The following is a 19,224-nucleotide window of genomic DNA, read 5'->3' as shown; positions in this document are numbered from 1 at the left end:
CGAAACACAACCACGCTCAGACAGCGGACCTTTAAACTGTGTGCGAGCAAACAAGGTGTTCTGACAAAGAAATTAGCATAAAAATTAGCATTTGATTGGTGGATTTTCGGAAAGAGGTGATGGTGTGAAAATGGAATTTATAAGAGCTGCGAAAGTTTGGGGTACCACTACTTGAAAAATATACTGTACCATTGAAATTAGTTTAATGTTTAGTTCGATTTAGAACATCTTTCCAATGGTTGCTTAATTTGAAACCATCCTCTCGGTTGAAATTGTGTCTGTGTTTGTAGATCTGAATTGCTTCATGAACAAATCTCTGATAAAAGCCCGTTGGTTTGCAAAGAACCTTGGTATCGGAGAAAATTATATCGTAATCCCCCACAGCGTTGTAACAGTGATCAGCCACGGCAGAAGAATTCGTTTGCCGTGTTTCAAATCTGATTTGTGCTCGCGAATTCGGTCAGAGACATGTCGCTTTGTCTCACTGATATAGCAATCACCGCAGGTACAACTCAATTTGTAAACCCCGGGGTACTGTAAATCAGGAATGACATCCTTCACGGATGGGATCAGATCACGAATTTTGTGTACTGTATTGAACCGGACCTGGATCTTGTGTTTGTTTAGAATTTTTTGGAGATTTCCAAAATTCTAAACAAACACAAGATCCAGGTCCGGTTCAATGCAGTACACAAAATTCGTGATCTGATCCCATCCGTGAAGGATGTCATTCCTGATTTACAGTACCCCGGGGTTTACAAATTGAGTTGTACCTGTGGTGATTGCTATATCGGTGAGACAAAGCGACATGTCTCTGACCGAATTCGCGAGCACAAATCAGATTTGAAACACGGCAAAACGAATTCTTCTGCTGTGGCTGATCACTTACAACGCTGTGGGGGATCACGATATAATTTTCTCCGATACCAAGGTTCTTTGCAAACCCACGGGCTTTTATCAGAGATTTGTTCATGAAGCAATTCAGATCTACAAACACAGACACAATTTCAACCGAGAGGATGGTTTCAAATTAAGCAACCATTGGAAAGATGTTCTAAATCGAACTAAACATTAAACTAATTTCAATGGGACAGTATATTTTTCAAGTAGTGGTACCCCAAACTTTCGAAGCTCTTAGAAATTCCCTTTTCACACCATCAATAGGTAAACTCCCCATCCCCCCTTCCCCCCCCCCCCCCGCGCCAAATGGCAAGTCCACCGGCACGTACACCACCTCTTTCCGAAAATCCGCCAATCAAATGCTAATTTTTATGCTAATTTCTTTGTCAGAACACCTTGTTTGCTCGCACACAGTTTAAAGGTCCGCTGTCTGAGCGTGGTTGTGTTTCGCTAAATTCTCCTGTTTGATGAGTACTAGGTGCCTCGGTGAATGTATATGCTCTAACTTTAACATAGCTATTTCTGTGACCAGTTACAAGCTAATCACTCAGCTATTTCAATGCTAAATTCTATGCTCATTCCTTTGTCAAGGGGTACCTCTGCGGATGTGTATACTTTAACTTAGCTATTTCAATGAGCCATTTCAATGCTAAATTATATGGTAATTCCTTTGTCAACGGGCTTGGTGTTTTTCTTCTCACACAGCTTAAAGGTCGTGATCTGAGCGTGGCTTCTTCCACTCCAGCGCTGTCCTCCAGACAGTCTCGTCCCTTCACCTGATGAAGGCTGCTTGTGTTGTGGCCAAAACGTCGTGATTTTTTGTAAAAAAATGTGTTATTTTATTTTCACCTACGTGACTTTACCCAATAGAACCAAAGAGATGTTAACTACCTCGCTTGGTATGCAGGAGGTTGTGGGTTCGATCCCGACCGTGACTCCTGTTGTACCTTTGGAGTTTGCATGTTATCTCCCCGTGATCGCGTAGATTTTTCTCCGGGGCCTCCGGCTTTTCCCTCCACATTTAGAAACATGTGTTTAGAGTACTTGGTTACTATAAATTTCCACGTGATAAGCCACTTCGTTGAGCATTCATTTGTGACCGGGTCGCTTCTGAAAAACATCTACATAGCTCAGTGGGCCTTTACCTGGTAAAATACAAAAATATAGTTTTAATTTAGTTGAAAACGACCACCGTCCACATCCCACAAGGTTGTTATCTTGTCGACTTTAGAAGAACGATCGGCCGAGTGTTCATTCCCAGCCAGGATTTGAAGTTGGCAGCCTTTCTTTTTGTGAGTTGAGCGCACAGCCACAAGTGCCACTCAGCCACACTTTGCATGTTTAGTGGCTCGAAAATCAGTTTCAGGAGACGAGGATATTGGGTGTCAGGTTTATTTTGTGGATTAAAATGAGAATGATTTTTAGTGACGCTGCCAGGAGCCCCCGTAGAGTCGGAAAATGATGTTTCAGGATTTAATTACGTGCCTGTCCTGTCAGGCTGCTGCGATGAAAAAAAAATCGCATCTGCAAGAGTGATGTGAACACTGCAGCCCAGCATAGGTTTATAAACTGATGAAATAACTTGAGCTGGCAGGTGGGGAAAATATATGGCATTTTTTTTCTCTTCCGTTGCACTGAAATGTGTGAAAACAACACATTTTAGATGGACACTTCATATGCTGTGAGTTGTTGCTGCACCTCACTCACTGTGAGCCATGGAGACATCAACACATAAAACGCTTATTTTCTGATTGGAGAGGATAGGGCCTTGACTTTCTCCTGCTGTCCCCTTGCCGTGGCCTGAAACGGAGCCTCTTGAAGCTAGTTTCGAACTGCAAAGTGATGTGCTCCTGTGACTTTGGTCTTCACATGTCTTCTGAGGCACTGTGTAGCTAAACAGGACCGAAGAAGTCGTGTTCTGTCTCTCAAGGCCTTGGCATGCCTCTGCTTGCCTTTGCTTGCTCCCGTAACCTCGACTGTGGGGATAATATTTGTAGGTGTAGAAAAGAGCTGCAGTTCAACCCCAAGCAATTATTGCGATAATGGAATGCTGCATAATTGATGCGTACACTTGTAGGCACTGCAACAACCATCGTGATGCCACACGCGTAGGCAGTTGGGAGTGTGGATGGAATGGGGCTGAGGTCTTATTTGCCACAAACTTAAACGTAAGTGGCAATTCTGTTATTTATTTACTTAATATAAAATAAAATCTGCCCAGGCAGCCCAATTGCTATGACTTTTTATTTTTTACCAAGTAAGGCCCACTGAGCTATATAGCTATATAAAAAATGCATTTAGAGTATTTGGCTGCTATGAATGTCCACATGATAAGCTACTTCACTGGGTTATCACTTGTGGCCATGTAACTTCTGAAAAAGTCTTCAATCTAGATTTAAGAGTGCATATCCCCAGTGTCTTCCTAATAATTAGAAGGAAGAGCTTTCCAGGCGGCCGCAGAAGTGCATCTGAAAGTGCGTGATGCAGTCGCCTTCATTGTTCGATCGTGAACCAAAAGCCGCTGCTGCGAGGATGAAATGCCGCTGGCCAGTGGAGAAAAGTAGGCCAAACGCCGACTCTCCGTGCTCTCTGGAACTTCCTCTTTTTGGGAGCCATTCTGCCAGTGGTGACGGGAGCCAGCAATTGCAAGGCTGCACCTTTACCTGTTTAACCTTCACCTTGTCATCATCGTATGGGGGGGTAGAATGGCCCCTGCCCTGGGAATGTGGAATTTCCACAGTTGTTTCGTCGGGGCTGCTAATGGAGACGAGTGCCACTGCATTGCTCGTTTGAACGGGGCTTGACATTTTGTGTTGGGACGTAAATTATTTACTCTCACGAGAGCGCCGCTTCTCCTTGCGCACAGAGGTTGTTCGTGTAATGCACGTTAAGCGGCCGTAGACATTTTTCACAGACATCCCAAACGATTGGGACATTAAACAACATCACGGGCATCAGCATTTATATCCATCCAGACTTGATCGTTTAACCTCAGATATGTACCCTCATAGACAAACATGTGTCTGTTTTATTGACCGTTTTAAGGTAAAGGCATTCCCTGGCTGCAGAGCGATAGGTCAATATCATAAGGCAACGCATGCCTTTGTACAACATGTCTGTTTGTGTGTGTGTGTCAGAGTGTGTCTATGCTCTGTTGAGCAATGGCCAGTACTCATCTTTGCCGGTAGTCTTAAGGCTTAGGTTGGACATTCCGCCTCACGATGGCTGGAACGAGACTGCCAAGGGGCAGATATTGTTGACATCGGCGAGGATTACCGCAATTTGGTGACACCAACGTTTATCAAAACTACACGATAGCCACAATCATTGCATCGTCCGTTCTGCAAAATATCATCACGTCACGATTCTCATTGCTTGTAAAAATTTTCGGAAATATTTTATTTCCTCAAAAAAAATTTTCACAGGTAATAACTATTGCCTGTGAAAAATAACACTTTGTAAAAAAATTATTGTTGATTAATTGGCGGCACAGTGATTCATATCATGTCAGAATTGTAATATTTAATTTAATTATAAAGTTTATCAAATTTTAGTCACACGCTCGTCAACAATGCCGTGGCCTTAATATAAAAATGTATAACCGGTGACGTTTGGGGCAGTGGTTAACGTTTCATGCAGAAGGGCGGTTGCCCAGAACGTTGCATATATTTTTTTATTTTAAGGCCACAGTGTTATTGACGAATGTGTTTAGTTTGCTTTTTGTTAATTGTGCTGGTGCACCACTGCCAACTCAGCAGCAGGAGCAGCCGTCGGAAGATCTCCAAATAAGTAATTTAATGTATTTGAGTGCAACAGACAGCATGTGCCTTACAAGCTTTACGGATTGCAGTCGTGTAGTCAGACATGTTACTGCAGGCTTACATTGAGTGAACTTCAACTGAAGAACCTTTATACGTGACAATTATCCACACCAGAAGTACTGCAGAGCAGCACAAGTGCGATACAATAGAGCATGGGTCCCCAACCCCCAACCCGCGGACCGGTACCGGTCCGTGGCCTGTTAGGAACCGGGCCGCACAGCAGCAGGAGGTGAGAGCGGTGAGTCCGCGCGTGACCCACCCCCATTATTTTATTATTTAACACTTCCGTCCGCGCCTCTTTCCCGCACTGCGCACTTGTCTCAGTGTTGGTTAGCCCACAAGCTGACCCCTAGTAGCCACAATGAGTCAAAAACAAACGTCGCTGGAGAGCTTCTTTGAATAGGGGAAAGACCCAATGATGAACCTGCCACCACCCCCCACCCCCCCCGCGCGCCGGTCCGTGAAAAAAATTGTCTTCCACGAAACCGGTCCCTGGTGCCAAAAAGGTTGGGGACCGCTACAATGAAGGATGCATTAAATTATTACAAAGTCACGGGGAAACGATATAATAATAATTATCATTCTTCGACAAAAATACCATGGCAGCCGTTCTTCAAACCAACTGGTGCAACCTTCACCAGACATCGATCGCTCATTAATTGGCACCTTGAGTTATACTGCATAAGGGTGCGATATAAATAATAAACGGCGATGACGATGATGATTTAATCAATGAGCAAAGCACTCAGTGTTGATGTTATAGCGCGCAAAGTATTTTCCAAGCGTAAAGCAATAAACTTTCACCGAGGAAAACAGACTCGGTTAGGAGAATGAAAGCACTAAACATTGTTTGCATTTGCCTTATTTTTGGATATGTTTGCATGTCAGGAGAACACTAGAATGTACGGAGAAAACCCACACCAACTCTACGAGGGGGGATAACATTCTCAAGGAGATAGTAGGCGAGCCAGCAATGCGTCTCCGTGGTTAACCATCCACTCCAGCTGGGGTCGTCAGTGGTTGGAGCCCTCAACTGGCAATCAGGCTGGGTCAATGAAGGACCCACGTAATTCGACGAGTCACCATGCTGTACAGCTTCTAGATATGACTCGTCTGTAGGTCATGTGGACTTCACGCCAGTGGTTTAGAGACGAAAGCCGTGTCCTCCCAGTGGTCGTGCAGATTTTTCTCCACGTCCTCCGGTTTTTGCCTCCATAATTTAGGAACATTTATTTAGATTATTTGGCTGCTATAAATTTCCCACGTGTTAAGCCACTTCGCTGAGCTATCAAATGTGGCCAGGTCAGATCTTAAAAGAAGCGCATAGCTCGGTGTGCTTTACTTGATAAAATAAAAAAATAGTTTGGTTTTATTCGTATTTTTTTGTGATTTGTTTACTTTTCTTATACTTTGCAGTCCTATCGTGTTTTTGGACATCTGTGAAAAAGAGCTTTATAGCTCATTGGATTCCTCCAGTATAAATACATATTCAGATTTTGATATACGTGCCATCCCATGCTCATTGAGTTGGAATCCACTTTGTACGTAGCAAGCAATAATTCGATTCTTAAATCAAAATATATTTTGTATGTCATTCAAGTCGCATCTAACTGTAATTAGTTTGTGAATTAATGTTTAGTATTTAAGTAATTAACACACATCTGTCATGTTCTCTCTCCCAAATAGTTTTTGTTTTTCGTTTTAGCAGTCGTCTGCTTATTTCGAGTTATCCATCCACCGCGGACAATAATTTCACGTACACAAAAATATAGCCACCAAGTCTGCGTAGCCGCGCTGACAGACGTCGGCGTGAAAATGGGACTTTCTGTGAGCCAGAATGGCAATGTCACCGTGAACTTGGGCTCAGGACGAATGCAAGTTGTGGCATACGCTGGGCTAGCGCTGAAAAGCCGGTGTATTTGTAATTGAAATGCCAAGTGTGAGTGGCAACTTGACCGCTGTCCAGACAGGCTGTTAAATACAATTTTTGGGAAGCGCTCATTTAAAGCAGAGTTGTTTACTTTATTTGATTAAACTGCACCTGGGTTTGACAAGCAAAAAAAAATGTAATTTGCACATATAACGTGTGTGTTTTTGCTTGCGTTTGTGTGTGTTGGGCCTGTGGCGCAGTGGTCAGCGCACCGTGCGACGAACCCGGCCACCCGAGATCGATTACCGCTCACAGCCAACATCAGTCGCGATTTTCCAAACTGGTCCTGGACCTCTGCTAGGTCGAATCAGCCTGAGAATACCCGGCTCAGTGTGTAAACAAGAGCACTGGGAAGACAAAGGTGGCCAGGTGTGGTGCTGGCCACCCACCCCTTCCCGTGCCGTGTCGGCCAGAATAGGTGCTCGCTAACAGCACTTGTCTCAGCAGTCTTCGAAGGCTACATTGGGGATCCTTGTCTTTATTTGTATGTATGTTGAACTTCTTTCGCACCGTACGTAGCCAACCGCACGGGAGGGGGATTTAGTCGTTAGGGCATTCCGCTATGAACTCGGTGTGCCAAGTTTGATTCCCGGCCACGACTAACATCACTGGTGATTAGCTAAACCGATCATGGGCCTCCGCCGAGGTCAACTCAGCCTTAAACATCAGCACTGGGAAGACAAAGGCAGCCAGGCGTGGTGCCGGTCACAACGCTCCCCAATGTGTGACGTGCCTCCGTAGGCGCTCACGAGCCTGTGTGGCCTATACAGGGGATCTTTGTCCTTGTTTGTGCTGGAGTAGTTATTGCAATCTGCCGTGTACTTTTAGAGTATGTTTCTGAACCTGTCATTGGCTCACACGAGGTTGACTCAGCCTTAATTGAGTGCTTGCTGTGTATGAGACAAAGGTCCTTCTGCCGATCACGCCACCCCCATCAAACGTTGTGCCTTCCTTAGTCGGTACTCTCCAACAGCACATAATCTTATGGTCTCTAGGGTTAAACAGGGAATCTTTGTCTCTATGTGTGTGTGTGAGGGAGGAAGTGAAACCATGATAACATGGGTTAATGTATTGTACGGTGGCTTTGACCACAGCATGAATGCAATTCACCCTCAGAGTATTGGGGAGTGAACTGCCATTTGAGTTATATGCGTACATTATAATTGGAGACTCTACGGATGTGCCAGATTATGATCATGATACATTTCCCTGGGACTTTCAATCTAATTACATGAACATAGGAAGTAAAGACTATGCAGGTGTGTGTGTGTGTGAGTGCGCGTGTCTGTGTGTTCATGGAGAGAAGAAGCGTTAGCGGTTAGCGCGCTGCGCTACGAACCCGGCGGCCCGAATTCGATTCCCGCTCATAGCCAACACTAAACCATTACTGGGCTTCCCCTAGGTCTACTCAGCCTCAAATGAGTACCTTGTGCGATGTGAAAACATCGCCAATGGGGAGACGAAGGGGGCCGGGCGTGGTACTGGCCACCCACCCCCTCGTGTGCTGCTTCGGCCTTCACAGGTTCTCACTAACAGCACTTGCGACAACAGTCTGTTAAGGCTATAGGAGGATATTTGTCTGTATGTGTGCATGTGCCGGTGTCTGTGCACATTAGTGAGCGTTTGTCGGAAAAAAAAAACGGTGGTTAAATGGTGAGCGAGCGCGCTGTACTCAAAATTCTCATGGACTGGGCTCGATTCCTGGCGGTGCACAACACCATTGGGAAAATAGACGGAGTGATCACTGTTGTGCAGTCCGTACGAAAACATATCAGAAAACTGGTAGGCTGTGAACTTGGGTTGAGCCTCCCCTAGGTCAACTTAACTTAAAATGAGTAACTGCTACATTGTGTCTACCTTAACCACTGGTGGAATCGTAGCAGAAATTCCACAATCCTATAGCAGGAGCCAGGTGATTACGTCTCCTGCCATAGGACGGTACAACTTCTGGTGAATTCTTGCAATGTGGTACTCTCTTTATCCACTCTGTGGGCATTCATGGCTAAATTGTCTCCCAGCCGGGATTGTAAATTGTGAGTTACATTTGAGAAGCGAATTCTGCAACTACAGATGGTTTGAGCGATGTTGATACGTTGGCAGTGGTTCGTATGCCCAAATCACAAAAGCACGCAACACATTTGTCAATAAAGATGTGGCTTTAAAGTCAATAAAAGACAATCGGCGATGTTTCATAGCACATAAAAAGAGTACAGAGAGACAGAGTTAGAGTTGAAGATCGTACTTAACACCATGGGACCGTATTTTTTTATGTTTTAGGTTACAAGTGTTTAAATAGGTGTATGAAGTTACCTCACCAATAGCCATCTACAATGTTGCCCAGTGAATACAAAAAATAGATGCATACTGCAAATACATTTTCTCATACATACGGTACTTGTGCAGATGAAGTAAAGATAAGAGCAGGGAAAAAAGAATACCACTACATTTTTTGTTAGTGTCCTTTCCTTTGGTAGTAGTCGATGTCACGTCAAACACTCTCAACTATGAAGAGAGGCAGGCGTCAAGAGTCACTAAGTAAAACATGTCCACACTCTAACAACAACAATCCCTCAAATTTCCAGTGCACAAAATCGCATCGTCTTTTCCTCCGAGTGACGGACAAAAAATAAATCTGCTTTTGGTTTCTCTCCTCGATCTGTCTGTTTTACAAGCGACATCAATGAAGCCGCGAGAATATTTAATTGCGCGTTATTTAGCAGATACAGATAACTAGTACACACACACAGACGCGCGCACCTTTAAGTACTGTAAACATGCCCTCGCGTGCAGAGACCTCCCATTCGGCCTTTTTTATGCTAAAAGGCTGCAAGTGCTGTCAGCGAGCACCTATTAAGGCTGGCAAGAGACACAAGATGGAGGTGGTGCGTTCCTCACCATGCTACTCAATTGAGTCTGAGTTGACCTAGATGCTTGCCAGGCGACAGACACAAGCTCAAAATCTCACCCAAGTCACCGCGATTGCAGTGCAGCGCCACACGCACGCTCGCTCGCACGCACGCGCGCACACGCGCACACCAGAAGATAAAACTTACCACCCTTGGGCCCAAGGACATAACTTGAAAACTCCGGAACAAAAATGATGCTTGTCTACCTGTAGTATGATGAGCCATTATTTTTATCAGACTAATTCCTCCGGCCGCCGGCGATAATTTGTTTAGCGCCTCGTGACAGATTGCATTGTAAATGTGCATCGTTTCTCAAGAAGTCAATTAACGGGCCAATTTGGGTCTCCACCGCTCCAACCCACCCACCACCCACCCACCTTTACCATCTCCCCCCAACCACCCCCCCCCCCCCCATTGCGCATTAGAATTCGTGACTTGTCACAACCGTTGGCCCCTGGCCAGGCACGAGTTTTCACAGGCTGCAATCTCTTGCCGTGCTCGTAAGCAATCCTGGCCCGGGTTAAGCCATCTCCTCAACCCCTGGGTGGCTCCAAAATGGATTATGGATTTTGTAGGCGCGACGAGACGAGTTGACATAAAATGCTTAGATGCGTGAAAGAAATAAATAAATAAGTGCATAAACAGGGAAGCAAATAAATAATGAAATTGGACAAGATAAATAAATAAATGTGTGAATCCGGAGAGGGACGTGAAATTTGTATGTAAATTGCTTCTGGTGATAGGACCAGGTGGCTGCTGGTAGGGGAGGGATGGGGATAGTGGGGGGTGGGGGTTGGGAGGTGAAGGGGGGGGGCACTGGAGTAGCTGCCCCCTGAAATCACAAGGTGGGGGCTTCCATTGGCCCACTGCATTGCACCCACAATGGCCACATCAACCAAAAGTCCCCATGTCCCCATTGTATTATTGTCTGTTATCCGCAATAGGTGCTGGGGCTTTGTGCGCTGAGGCACGTTTTGCCTTTATTTTTTTAATTTAATTTCACCAGGTAAAACCCACTGAGCGATTAGCTCTTTTTCGGAAGCGACCTGACCACAAATGATACCTCAACGACGTCGCTTATCACGTGGAATATTTATTTACGGCTGAATGCTCGAAACGCATGTTTCTAAACGCGGAGGGAAAAACCGAAGGACCTAGAGAAAAATCTACGCGAGCACGGGGAGAGAGACATCTAAACTTCAAATATACAGGGGTCATTGTCGGGATCGAACCCACGACCTCCTGCATACCAGGCGACAGAGATAACAATACATATACATATACAATATATGTATTTACGCGTTTTCAGGCTTACAAGAATGACGTCACTCGACACCACGTGACACCGTTTTTGGCAGGAAAGTCGTTAGAAGTGTGGTCACTGCGAAAGAAGTCCAACATACATTCGTGAAGTCACTTTTATTTAGTGTCCTATATTTCGGATCTACGCGTGATTTTCGGCTTTATGACACACCATAGATTCATTACACGTGCTAGGAAATCTCACAAAGGAATTATGAAGAAATGAAAACGCTTTTAAATGTATTTTTTGTTAAGATTTTGGTCATAATGGCTCCACGCACAAGTGAACATTTGGCACCGATTTTCTCGGACGATGACCCCCGAGCCATTCGTGGAAATGCAACGTTCCTATGACGGGAGTCCATTGCCTCCACGGTACAATGACTGTTGACTCCACACATGGTGGTCAGGGATTTTTTATCAATGCTAGAAGCCAAATGCTGGCTGAAGCCCTGATTTGAACTCACAACCTCCCGAATGAAAGTTATGTGCTCCAACACATTTACATCATCTCCACTTCTCCTCTCCCAGCCTTCGCCGCTTTCCCCGTGTTCTCGCGGCTCTGAGAAACGCAATTCAAAAATATCCGGCCGACCCAGTTTGTATGGCCAGTTGTAGACAAATGTAATTAGGCTTTAATGTCACAACGATGAATTGGGAAACGCTGTTGCATCGTTCACGTGGGAGTTTGGCACCGTCGCACTTTTCCGGTCCAAATTGGAGGGTCCTATGCAGGCAAGTGATGATAATTGGCTGTACGCTCTCCCGGGCTAGTACCTGGAGCTTAATTGTGTGCCACTAATGTAGCAGGACATCGTTGGCAAGGCCCCATAAGCCGTTCACTCACCGGCTCGCCGTTACTAGAAGGTTCCTGATGAGCTAATTTTCAATACAATAGGATAGTTATATTATGGTAGGAAGTAGGGGTGTTATAATGCATTGATTCATCAACTGTTTATTATTATTGCTCACACTACATGCATCGAATCACGTGCGAAAATAGCAGTGTTTTTACATCTGTATTTACATTGTATGTAGCCACGAGAGGCCACAGCATTCACCACAGTGATCAACAATCATTCTTGATTGGAATCACAACTCTGAAGTGCAATGATGAATGGAAATCCAAAGGCGCGCAAAATGTCACGCCCCTTGTAGGGAGGCCATCATCATCGTCGCTTGCCCCTGGCCAGAGCATAGCGGTTCCCACGAGACACCGGCAGGTGACTCGACTATCCCGAGATACGCTTATATACCTTGAATCTCTTCTTTTCCACTGCACATCCAAAGCCATGCCAGGGTTGTGCCAAGCAGGCCGTGCACGGCTCAAGAGGCACCAGCTGAATTTAACCACTGCAGAAGCCAAGCTTTGCCACACCTCCGATTAGCATGGTTGGCTATGTACGGTGCGAAAGAAGTTCAGCATACGTACGTAAATGATGTGGTGACATTGTGTCCTCACAGTGTGCTGACTCACATCAATACAAAATTAATACATGATTAGCCCCTTTCCTGGCCCTGCTTGGCCCCACGCCAGATTCATATGTTTTATGACACCCCTGGGCAGTGGTTGTGCTTGTCAGTCGTCCAGCACTGTGGAGGTGAGGGTTGGTAAAATCACACAAATGTTCTGAAACTCCCTTCCCATGGGCGTCGAGGTGCCATACCCTGGCTCGCCACGAGAAGGCAGTACAGCAAGTGGACTAATCAACATCAGTTTCCATCTGTATGGGAATAGAGTTTTTGCTCCCTCGGGTGCTCCGGTCTCCTCCCACGAGTATAATAAACACTTATCATTAATTGTCTGAACATCTTAAAATTAAAAAAGAGAATACAGGATCCTCATGAAAAAGAGGCCTACGGCTCAGTGTGGCTCTCTTGGATAAATCAGCGACATATGTCATTATTACACGGCTCGCGTATCACGGTTTGTTTTGGGCTTGGTACAGAAAACCACTCCTGCACTTTTGAGGGTCCCCCACCATGCTGGCTTGGCTCAAATGTCCCAACGGAAAAGGAGGTTACTTCTTTCCCATCTCCTCGACCTGGAAATTTGTTTTACAGCAGGGGCCAGTATACCCATTTGCAAGCGACTACTATTTACTCCAAGGTCGTACTTTGTTGTTGTTTTTTGACCCAAGAGATACGATGGAGAAAATTCATCTCCCCTGACTGGGATTTGAACTTGTGGCCCTACCGGTTGTGCCAGCCAACTATCAAATGAAAACAGACAACTCATCGTTGGGGTTTCATGTCTCGGCAAGTTTGGCTGGCTTGCGCTGAACTGTAATTAGCTGGTGTGCAAGTTCCGCATTTGGAGGACTCCCGCATTCCCGGTTTTGGCACAGCAGTCTCTTCGCTGAGAATGCAGGCAGTGAGTGGCGTGTGCATGGCATATCTCTTCACGTTAAAGAGACCTGTGGGTGTGAAGTCAATGAAGGGTTAATATCACATATCTGTCAGAGCCCATCACGTCCGGCTCACTACTTATTACACTGGGGCAGAGTTCAGCATCTGGGCAATGAAGACATCTGCGATTTCTATACACAGTAATAAATTGCCCTCGTTTGTGTTCATGGACTGGCTAGAGAGCTATGGGCTATGGCATCTGCCTCATATATTGCACGTTTGTGTCGGTGTATATGTGTGTGTATTGGGAGCGGTAGTGTAGCGGTTAGCGCACTGCGCTACAAACCTTGCGACCTGGGTTCGATTCCCGCTCACGGCCTACACCGGTAACGATTATTTGAACCGGTCCTGGACCTACCCTAGGTCGACTCAGCCACAAATGAGTACCTAGTGCGATGTGTAAACATCGCCGCTGGGGAGACAAAGGCGGCCGGGTGTGGTGCTGGCCACCCACCCCTTCGCGTGCCATGCCGTGCCGGCCTTCATAGGTGCTCATGAACGGCACTTGCCCCCCCTATAGTCTGTTAAGGCTATACGGGGGTTCTTTGTGTGTGTATGTGTTCGTGTGGCTGCGTGCGAGTGCGGTTCCACACGTGACCGCGCGTCTCGGTGTGCTGGGAGGTTCCAGGGCCCGTGTAATATCGCAATTAATAGTGATTTACTCGCCGCGCTGCAGGCGAGGCGCCCGCAACGCGCTCGGGAATGCGCCGAATCATTTTTCCATTAAGCTGCTCTATGACGTGACCTTTCCCGCTATTTACAAGGACACTGGCGGTTAATGAAATGAGGAATTAGAGTCGCACTCCTCCGCACTGCCTCATTTCTCCGCATCCACCAGTGTGAAAAACAGATAAATTGCTCGAGTAATAAATGTGCCAATCAATAATCATTTTCATTAATTTTAAATGCTTTTCTATTCCCAAGTTTCTTTGTGCTCAAAATTTCAAATCAGCGCCTCCAATTTTGTTGCCGCCCTATGAAAATATTCGAAATCGTAATTGCGTTGGTGAGAGACCAACACCAAATCTCGAAGCCATTAGGGCAAGGACATTGGGAAATGTGTTTTCCGCTGCCGCGTTTACACCTGGCCGGTTTAGGGATGACCGCACGCTGGAATAGATCGTAGATGATGTGTTTTGTCAGCGAGCGGCAGTTTTAACATGCGATCCATGAGAATTGCCTTTTCCTGTGAAAACACACACTTCTCGTATTTTCGGGTTAATCCCAAAAACATGTGCACATTCATGCGTCCAATATACTGCTGTGTGGCCCCGTGATGTCGGAGTGCCAATGAATTCTGGGTTCAAAAGTGAATTTCTTTTTTTGACTTAGCATTGTTTGGTACTTATGTTAAGGATGGTCAGCCAAAGCCACTTGGTATGTATATAAGATACATTTATATAATAATACATGTTTAGTCTTATGTGTGTGCTGTCGGGTTATATTCCAAAAAAAAAATTAAAGTGTTTCCCTGCTCATAGTACCTGGGTATGTTGTTGATCTCCTCATCTCAACCCCGAGCCTGCAGTGACTTGTGCATTCTTATTGCAGGGGCCAGTCTCTCCATAGGATGACCAATGTTGACTTCTCTCAAAGTGGTACTCGTTTTCCCCGTTGAGGAGGGAGGATGGCCTAAAGTGAACCGTGACAGTGAGCCGAGCGTTCTGCCCGCCACGCCACCTGGCCAGAACACGTCGCAGGCTGCTGCACGTGCCTTCATCTCTCGCGCGGAAATCTGAGAATCTGTCTTCTCACCCGACCGTTGTAATCTATTGAAAGACCCACAAGCCGGACTCTGTGTTGAATCTCCAAAAGAGACGAAGATTTAGCAGTGAAAGGGTTAAAACTCGCGGTTCCCCCCCCCACTCCCCTTCGTAATCTGCAGGAGCCGGTGGAAGCGGAGGGCCCGTTGGCATTGGGGGGCTCAGCAGCTGGCGAGGGCCCCCCCCTGCCGGGGGTGACGTTCGGCCCGTCGCTGGCCGAGGTGGCGGCCACCCTGGATCGCTTGGTGGAGCACGTCGTGACGAGCGTGCAGGCCATGCCGCGTCTCGAGCACCAGCTCTTCCAGGTGAGGCCACCCACACCTTCACCCGCTCCAGGTGCTGCCACCCACACCTTCACCCGCTTCAGGTGCTGCCACCCACACCTTCACCCGCATCAGCGAGAGATTCGGCAGACACAAAGGTGCAGCCCTGCAGCTGCTTGTTCATTGCTACTGTTGGAAGAACAGCCCAGACTGGCGGGAGCTCTAGTAAGCTCCTCTGGCGGATGTTTTGTCCTACTCTTCTACGCTGGCCAGGTGTCTTCAAAGAGCTGGGACTACCCACACTTTAGCCCACCGCATGTGACCTGCCAATTGACTAACTGTGGCGTTACCCGTATGTACTGCTGGGCACACAGATGCAGGTGAATTGATTGCATGTTCCCATTGTTTTAACTTGAAACTTCTGGATTGCAGTTCTAGTGTGTTAAGCATTGCACAGTGGCAGTAGAATTGTAGGAGCATTCTCGCTGTTATCATTGCCATCATCACCATCACATTCATCGTGCGCAGATTCGTCATTATTGTAATTATGTACATCGGCAATATCATACTGCTGTTATCACTATTATCAGCATAATTATGAGATTAATCTTCTTATGTGCAGTTGTGCAAGGGTATGGCCATCATTTTTTATTACATACTACGTCTGCCATCTAGTGGAATAATCTGGAAAAAAATATTCCACGTAAGGGTCATTCCCAATAAAACGTTGTTCTTATGATTGCCATCAGCCTGTGGCGAGATGTTAACTACCTCGCCTGGTATACAGGAAGTCGTGGGTCGATCCCGATCCTGACGTCTATATTTGGAGTTTGCATGTTCTCCCCGTGGTCGCGTGGTATTTTTTCACGCGAACACGGGTTTTTTTCCCTCCACATTTAGAAACATGCGTTTGGAGTATTTGGCTGCAATACATTTCCACATGCAAGGCCACTTTCTTGAACTTTCATTTGTGGCCAGGTCGCTTTTGAAAAAGAGCTATACAGCTCAGTGGGCCTTGCCTGGTAAAATAAAAAAATAGTTTAATAGTATTCTTGGTTCTTTCGGTAAAGTCACGTAGAAGGGAAACAATAAAATCATAAAAATATAAAACAATAAAATTCTCACGACGTTTCGACTGCAACACAAGCAGTCGAAACGTCGTGATAATTTTATCGTTTTATATTTGTATTATTTTATTGTTTCCCTTCTACGTGACTTTACCGAAAGAACCAAGAATATGAATCACTGCAGTCACGAAAGCTTTAAATGAAAGTTTAATAGTAGTTTAGTACCTTTCCTGTATTGCACAAAGGCCTCCACTGTTTGCTTCCATTCCTGCCTTTGCCCAGCTGCTCTCATCTAGTCATGACCTCCGAACTCTCTGAATTTGTCTCGCTATCGCTGTCTCTTCTGCTGCCTTCCTCTGCTTCTTTTGTTCTCTCTTGGTCTTCACTCCATCGCCAAAGGTGCTGGATGCCCTGGAGTGCAATACACGATGCAGTTTTTACTCACATTACACTCAGCTGGATAACCAAATTGTTTAAAACACCATCAAAATAAAGTTGTACTTTCTCACGTGGACAAAAATAATAACACTCAAACTCCCGCACACAAAATTCAGCTCGTTAGCAAAATACCTACCGCACCTCCGATTAGCATGGTTGGCGACATGCGGTGCGAAAAAGTTCAGCGTACATACACACGTCTTACAGGCACTTCCTTGCACAGCAGGTGAGTGTTCTATGCAGTCTTCATCTCTGTGCGGACCACCATTCCCACCGGCAAGTTACCAGGGTATAGGAGTGGGCCGCCATGCATGGGACTTGCCACACCAATGTTAACACAGCGATTTCGTTTTCAGCAGTCACGGAGCGCTCCACTTCAAATGTCCCTTCAGATTTACCTTAAATATAATCAAATTTGTCACAGCCTTGAAATTAAATTGCCAGCGAATGCAGCAGCCACTTTGTGGGTTTTCGTGAGATTGGCGAGTTCAAATAACGCCGGACACCACACGTGGAGTTTCACAGCCCAGCCTCGCGTTCACACCCAGGGCTTTCCAATTAGGGTCCTCTCAGCTGGGTGAGGCCAAATTTAGTACAAAATAAATCATGGTTTATCTGTGTGTATGCTTTGTGTCCAGACAGAGGCCCTTCACTTTAGTGGGTTATCATGTGTTCGTGAGATAAAGGTCCCAGCCTGGTCACTAATGCCCAGCATAAAAAAACAGTATTATTTGTTTGCGCACAATGTTGTAAAATTCCAGGTGTGAGAGTAAAAATTATTGCTTCCACCGTTATGCGACAAACATTTTTCTCTGCAGTAGGTTCGGGGTGGCGATGGGAAAGTACTGCCTCCTGGTATGGATGAGCAGTCGCGACGAGATTTAAAAATAATTCTGACATCTCCTTTCACACACCGTCCTCTGCACATGGGGTAATGCTCTCCTGAGTTCGGAATGGATTCTTTGTCTCGGCACGCGATGCTGATAGCACAATCCGGATACATTTGGGGGGGAAAAGGCATCAAAAAGTTAGGAAAATAATTTTGCTACTTGGCTGTGACGATCAGCTCTGTTGTGCTTGATATCCTAGTTTAATGAAATGTGGCAGTTTTTTTGTTACATTTATCATTTTCTTTGAACCTACCTACGTGACTTTACCGAAAGACCCAGAGAATATAAATGTGGCAGTTCAGAAGTTGAACAAGTGGACTGAGTTTTGTGTCCTTACATCACCATTGTTTCCTGAGCCACCCAGCCACCTATATGTTTTTTCAGATTTAAACAGCATGACTAAACAGTCAAGATCAGTTTTATTTAAATGTCGCTATCGTTTTCATTCACAATCACGTTTTTTTTCGTTATATCGCATAGATGTAAATGTGTCGTAAATCATCCTCGACCCCCGCACAGCCAATGAGTAAGGTTTGTGACGTGAATACCGGTGGGTTAGAGAGCAAATCCACAACATTTACAATTTGAGTAGGACATTTCTCTGGTGATTACAACCAGCTTCATCAGGTGATTGTCATATTGTAAATGTTGTGGGTTTAATCTTTGACACACGGATGTGCTGAAATAGTAACAAATTGGCAGGTTTTGTTTACATAACAAACCGTAATAATTGTCTGTGTCAGGCGGAGGTGGATTTACAACACATTTAAGTTTATGCATTCTAACCCCAAAACACTATGTCATGAATTACATTGGTCGTGAAAGCCTACGTGTTATATCGGTGGCGTATTACAGGAAGAGGCGTTCATCCTGAACTCTCAACGAATATTATATGCTTCGTGTTCGAGGAATTGCCTGTGGATGCAGATTTCACAGAACTACTTGTAAGATTTCTTCTAATGGCCTTTCCACACCCTAGCGAATGCACGTTTCCACATGCCCTGCTCTCGAGAAAAGTTAATCACTTGGTAATCAAATCGATATTTGGTTTAATTCTCAAGAGGTGGAACTTAGCTAAATGAAGTTAAAAAACAAATGAATTTTCTTATTTTGTTCGTGCAGTCATCTGTGAACTGGGTTGAGACTTATATTCTTGGTTCTTTCGGTAAAGTCACGTTGAAGGGAAACAATAAAATAATAAAATATATATAAAACAATAAAATTCTCACGACGTTTCGACTGTAACACAAACAGTCATCATCAGTTATGAAAATGGGTTGAGACTATAAACTAATTTCGCTTGAGAAATTACTTTTGTCTTGGGTGTCTAAACGTTTGAGTGGAGGACTATCCTGCCAAAGAGGCATGATGAATTTCAAAGGGCATTACTATTCTGTGATTTGTTTACGTTAATTTGTTACATAATTGTATTGTTTCTGCTTGAACGTACTGTTTGCATAAATCAACTATTAACAATAAAAATAACAGCAATCTTAATTACTGTAATGGGCACATTTTCTGAGGTTGACTTGGCC

At 45.2% G+C, this 19,224-nt stretch overlaps 1 protein-coding gene across 4 annotated transcripts in view; it reads left to right on the top strand.

Moving 5' to 3' along the window:
- LOC116942267 (dynein axonemal heavy chain 3-like) overlaps positions 1 to 19,224 on the top strand; it is an 859,832-nt gene that overhangs the window by 313,827 nt on the left and 526,781 nt on the right. For all 4 annotated transcript variants that reach the window (XM_032953964.2, XM_032953963.2, XM_032953966.2 and 1 more), the window contains one exon: positions 15,154 to 15,336. In XM_032953964.2, coding sequence (XP_032809855.2) covers positions 15,154 to 15,336 — 183 coding nt within the window. The remainder of the gene's footprint in view (positions 1 to 15,153; positions 15,337 to 19,224) is intronic.

This window comes from Petromyzon marinus, chromosome 14, assembly GCF_048934315.1.
Source record: "Petromyzon marinus isolate PM22_M1 ecotype Great Lakes invasive population chromosome 14, UKy_Petmar_22M1.pri1.0, whole genome shotgun sequence".
Lineage (NCBI taxonomy): Eukaryota > Metazoa > Chordata > Hyperoartia > Petromyzontiformes > Petromyzontidae > Petromyzon > Petromyzon marinus.
Note: the sequence above shows the minus strand (reverse complement) of the source record. Positions and strands in the feature narration are given on the sequence as shown.